At 37.4% G+C, this 6,000-nt stretch overlaps 1 protein-coding gene across 5 annotated transcripts in view; it reads left to right on the top strand.

The window, feature by feature from the left end:
* Window positions 1–4,816: 4,816 nt before the first annotated feature.
* LOC132293356 (uncharacterized) overlaps window positions 4,817–6,000 on the top strand; it is a 77,207-nt gene continuing 76,023 nt past the window's right edge. For all 5 annotated transcript variants that reach the window (XR_009477827.1, XR_009477828.1, XM_059790815.1 and 2 more), the window contains exon 1: window positions 4,817–5,166. Coding sequence is in view for 3 of the 5 variants with exons in the window: in XM_059790815.1 (XP_059646798.1) it covers window positions 5,122–5,166 (45 nt within the window). In the remaining 2 variants the exon portion in view is untranslated. The remainder of the gene's footprint in view (window positions 5,167–6,000) is intronic.

Here is a 6,000-nt window from a genome sequence, read left to right as displayed (position 1 = left end):
GGTCCATTTCGGTCTACCGAACCAACCAAGCCTTAAACTTGTTTTCAGTAGAGATTTAAGTCATTTCGGTCGACCAAACTAGCCTGATCCCGAGAGTAGCCTTAGTTCAGTTTCAGCACTGTTGCTCCGACTTTGAATGGCTATTACTTCTTCGTTTCTAATCCAATTCTTGAGCCTGAATTCATAAGCTTGAAGTCAGCTTTCCAATGACACCAACCATGCATTCAAAATCCAATTTTGGTGGGAGTTATTCATGTTTTAGTGAGAGGGTGTCAGTTTTGTTTAAACCGGGAAAGGGCATTTCGTGGGATTCTTGTCCAATGTTATTGGAACCTCTTGGAATGTCGTGTAATGATTGGTTTAGGTTGTGTGGACCTTATTTGACTTGTTTAGAGTCAAATCTCCCTTCATATTTGCAAATTGACCTTTTTGCCCTTGATTTACGGGTTTTGCTTGTTTTTCTTCATTTTGTCATTTCTCTTTCGTTCGGACTCCGAATCATGCGATTCTTAAGTCCATCATGATTTGTTTTTCATTGTCTTTCCAGTGGTGTGCTCGGTGACACCTGAATTCATACTTTCAGAAATCACTACCTTGCCCCCGGGGGCTTAAATTGTCATTCTTCCAGTCCTTTACTTCTGCACCTTATTTCTTTGAGTTCCATGACCTCATGGAGGGTCATCCTAGGGTCGTAGAGGTGTTTTGTGCCTTGGAAGACCATCGTTTTGTTTCTTGCTTCCGTATCTGGATCCGTTATCAGGTCAATCTTCGATTCATCACTGTAGTACCGGGTTGAATAAAAACTCGGGTCGTTACATATAGTATATATGTATTGTATAGCTTATTTGACAATTCAAAACCTTAAAAACATGTATATCTTGCCATAAGTAAATTGTTTCATTTACTAAATTATTTGATTTAAGAGACTTTTCATATTAGGGTAATAATCTATTGGAATGTGGTACATTTGGTTACCTCACGAGCATGATACTAGACTTGGGTAGATTAGTATTTGTGGCCTCTTAAAATGGTAATCAGACTTAGCATGATATAGGATATCATTGTCATTCAAAGCTTGTTTAAATATATCTTGCATAGGTATATATCTTATTTAGGATATTACAATTGATAACCTTGAAAGTTAGTTACTAAATCTTAGCTTATTTAGCACTTGTGGCTTAGGATGGTAATTTGGTTCAATTGTTGTAAAATATTCTTATTTTGTGTATAAATTGCATATTGTGGACTTGACATGTCATATACCATTTAGACTTGAATTTTAGGGCATGGTTTGTGTGGATTCAACCTTACGTGTGCATGGAAGATAGTTTTTATGCACTACTTGATTTTGTAAAAGTTTGGTCTAACTTATTAATTTTGCATAAGTTTTGAACTTATTGATTTTGGAAGGCTTGTAAAGACAATATTGTGACGACACTGGTTCTTCAAGCCAGTGCGTCTTGTGATGAACCAGAAATTGACCCGATAGCGGATCCAGATGCGGAAGTAAGAAACAAGACAACGGTCTCCCAAGGCACAATATGCCTCTAAGACACTTTGATGACCTTCCATGTGGTCTGGAACTCAATGAGAACTGATGCGGAAACAAAAGATCGAAAAAGTAACAATTTAGGCCCCAGGGGCAAAATAGTTATTTCTAAAAATATAGATTCGAGTGCCACTGAGCACAACACTAGAAAGATAACGAAAAACTAATCAAGATAGACTCAAGAATCACAAGATTCGGAGTTCGGACAAAGAAGAAACGGTATGACGAAGAAAAACGAGCCCTTAAGGCTAAAAAGGTAAACTAGTAATTATCTAGGAAGATACGGGTACAACAAAGTACACCTCTGGAAAGATAGCGAAAAATTAATTAAGTTCAAAAAAAAGTTCACTCGATTTGGAGTCCAGACGAAGGAGAACGAGCGAAAACAAAAGTCAACGTCACGATGTCGAGACGAGCACCCCGACAAGCACCATGACATGCTAGAGGAAGAAAAGTTCCAGCCAGAACTGAGAGCCGAAACGAGGTCCAAAACAAACTTTTATAGAAAAACATGAAGAACAAACCCACACTAAAATCAAGTTTTCTACCCGACTACATGTAGAAAAACACAAAAAACTCACTATTAAATACCCAAATTGCCCCTAGATTAAAAGAGGTCAAGAGGGTCAAAAAGCTGTTACAGGATCTGTCAGCGACAGAGAGCAAAAACGGGCGAATTTTTCTGGAAAAACACGAAGAAGAAACCTCCCCTCCAAAATCAAGTTTTATACCTGACATTGTGGACTGAAACAAATAAAATGCACTATAAAATGCCCAAAATACCCCCAAGAAAATCAGGTCAAGAAGTTTAAAATCCCCTAAGACAGTTATTAATTTTTTAGGTTAATTCCACCTACACCTCCTGATTTTTGCCAATATCCCACTCACACCCCCTCCACGTTTCAATATTCCACCTACCTCCTCTCTTTGTGAAGACCTTATTAACAGAGTTAGGTGATTTTACAATTTTACCCATCCATTATATATTAAAATTTGGAGCTAAATTGAAAAGACAAAAACACCCTTCTATATACACATACAAATATATGTATATGAACCTGCACAAAAAAACATAGCTTTTATATACAGACAAATATAATACACGTTACACGCATATATTGGGTGTATTATCTCTCTCTTTGAAGTCTAACCTAGCTAATCCCCTTCTACCTGCAGACCCATTACTCTCTCTCCTCTCTACTCTGTGGATCCATTTTTGGGATTAATAGTGTCTGTAATGAAATCACGTAGAAATAGCAGCTAAAGATTGACTATTTTTTTTATAAAAAAATTTGACTGCTCCAATGGTGGTGAGTAGTGATTGGTGGTGCTTGAAGCGGTGATCGGTGATTGCGATTTGTCGTCTCTTAGAATCTAGTGATGAGAGAGTTCTCAAAGGAAACAAGGTCAAGGGTTCCAAAGGCCAGCGAATATCTGAGAGATGGTTAGACCGGCGAGGCACCAAAGCTTTCTGAAATTGGTGGTATGTTGGTGAGGGTTTTTAGAGAGAGAAAGGGGAAATTTTAAAAAGAGCTCTAGAATGTGGGTGTGGTGATGAAGGAGGAGACATAGAGGAGATAGAATCATGGGTCTGGAGAGGGGTTACGTTTAGAGAGAGAAAGAGAGGAGAGAGAGTAAAGCATCACCGTCGTCGTCGCCCATCACCATCGGGATATCGGATTACAACCTTGACGGCCATCACCCATCACTGTCGTCGCCATCCACCTAGTCAAGCTTATCGGACATGCGTTCGTGGTGGTCAGTAAAACTTCACATTGTTGCTCCATCTCCACCTCCACTTCCACCTCCACCTCCATTGTCATCAGGATTCATCATTGTCACCTCCACCAGTAGCAATACATACCACAACCTATTACACAATATTTTACCCATTTATTTCCCAAAAATAAAATAAAATAATAGTTTACCCACCACAATCTCTATAATTTTGATAATCAAAGTTTGAATCACAGAAAAATGAAACAAAATTATACTAATTCCTAATTTAACACATTGAACTTACCAAGCTCCACTATGATAGAATAATCAAAATTTAATAACCCAAAATACAATTACCTTGAATTTTGACATTTGATTATTTTGCCAAAACTATTTATTTATTTTTATTTTTTAAATCGAGTAAGATATCAAAATTTTGGAAACATAACATGTTTTAATTTTATTCTATTGGTTTTGTATTTTAGAATATAGCATTAGAACAATTCAACACTGAATTCTCAAAAAAAATTACAGTTTTCAGAAAACATATGTCAAAGTACCAATAAAAACTTCACCATTGTTGCTCCACCTCTATTTTCATCAGGACTCATCATTGTTACCTCCACCATTAGCAATACCTACCACAACCAACACATAACATTTTACCCACCACAGTCTCTCTATAATTTTGATAATCACAGAAATTTGAAACCAAATTATACTAATTCCCTTTGTATTTCAGAATACAAGATTACAACTCAAAACACTACATTCTCAAAATTTTTACTCTTTTCAACAGACACATATCAAATAATATATGTCAAACGAATATCCAACTCCGTCGTTGAGTAGTTCGATCAAAGATCCAACTCCGTCACCGTTTAACTACTCCTCGCCCAGTCACCACACACCATTGTGCCGTGGATCAGTAGTTCACCGTGTGCCTTTGTGCTGTACATGTTTAAGTGGAAGGAAGGGTATTCTTGTACATTTGAGTTAACAAATTAGTGGTAATTTTGTATTGTAAATGAGGTTGAAGATGCCATTTTACACATTGGAAGGGTAAAATTGACCTTCTAACAATTTTCTCATGTTGACATCAACACACACCGTTTGTTGTTTAATGGTAGGGAGTAGTATGACACCAAAACCAAAACCGCAGGGGGTGTAGTTGGAATATTGAAATATAGAGGGGGTGTGAATGGAATATGGGCAAAGGTCAGAAAGTGTAGGTGAAATTAATCCTAATTATTTTTTAATTTTTTAATTTTTTAATTTTTTTATACTGTAATAATATAATGCCTAATAATTTCTCCAAGTTGCACCCTTAATTTTAAGTGGGACCGACTTGGATTGTTAAAAGGAAGCTGACCGCTGCTGACTCACTTATGATTGGATCTCGAGAAAAAAACGTGTGTAAATAGAATTCATCAAGCTCAGACAACAAGGTCAATGGCACATTTTGTAGTTCCAAAGCAAGGGAAAGGGCATTGCAGAGATTCCAGAATATATAATTGGTGACTTCTGTTTTTAACGTCGGGAAGAGACACCTCACAGAAAAGGATAAAAAGGAAGAGAGAAATAGTGAGAGGAGAGAGAGGGGAGAGAGACCACCGAAGGTTCACTACTGCGTCGAAGGTGGTTAGGGTTTTTCTATTGATCCTCCAAACCTAAACCTCCTTTTTTTTACCCCTCTCTTTCTCTCTCCTTGTCCTCAAATCCCTAATCATATATTCAGTGATCCACCTCTACAATTCAATCTCACCAAATCTTTCACCGCAAGTTTCATTTCGCGAAGAGATAAGCGCCCATATCTTCACTGCAAATTTCAGTTCGCGAAGAGATAAGCTCTGATGGGTGCGCAAGAAAAGTCTCCGACTGCGAACAATTCTTTGCAGGTTAGTTTTTTCGCTGCTACACAGAGATTATTGCTTTTGCCCAAAAGTTGGAGTTAACATAAAGTTACTGGTTATTGGTTGCGGTTATGTAGCTCTGGCTTGTTGCTTTTAAGATAGTTTCTCTTACTTGCAAACTTCAATTCTGTGGGTTGATTGTATTCCCCCTTCAATTGACTTCATTTTGATGTTGTATACACATATAGTAATAGTATAATTGTTGATACGATTCTATTTTAAGGTCAGAATGCAATTGCTTGTTGATAACATAGGGCTAGTTTGAGTGGACAAAATCATTCATTTTTCTTCTACTTTCCAAGGTTTGTGTATTGGGTGGTTAAGTGTATAAACTTTTTATCGTGGCTTACAGTTTCGCGAGGCATTGTATTTGCTGGACTATAAGTTGAAGCTGATTTTGCGTTCATGTTGGAGCTGTATATTTCTTCCATTTGTGGGGAAAAGTTATTTGTTGGAAAAATGTTTGGTCTGTCTATAATGGGTGTGACCCCCTAGAGCTGTAGAATATTGCAAAATTTATATGTCCTTGTCACGGCAGTTCATGCTTGCAATTGGAGTGTTAGTCAGTCGTATCAAGTCGACCATGTGGAGGAACGAGGTCATATATATGGCTTCTTAATGGATAAGGGATGTACAAAGTGACAAATGCTGAGACTTTGTCAATGTCATTTTCATAATAAGTCTATTAGAGTTGGCATTGGAAGTGAGTTGAGTCAAGCTTCAAGCAATTTTTTTTTTTGATAAGTAAAAATAATATAAGAAAAGGTGTTCAAAAGGGGAACGCGTCCCAATTACAAGAGTGGGACCAGGACTAAGGCC

This window comes from Cornus florida, unplaced genomic scaffold (assembly GCF_030987335.1).
Source record: "Cornus florida cultivar Cherokee Brave unplaced genomic scaffold, ASM3098733v1 CherokeeBrave_3.0.0_Hap2_Chr01, whole genome shotgun sequence".
NCBI lineage: Eukaryota > Viridiplantae > Streptophyta > Magnoliopsida > Cornales > Cornaceae > Cornus > Cornus florida.
The sequence above is the reverse complement of the archived record's forward strand: the minus strand, read 5'-3'. Positions and strand labels throughout refer to the sequence as shown.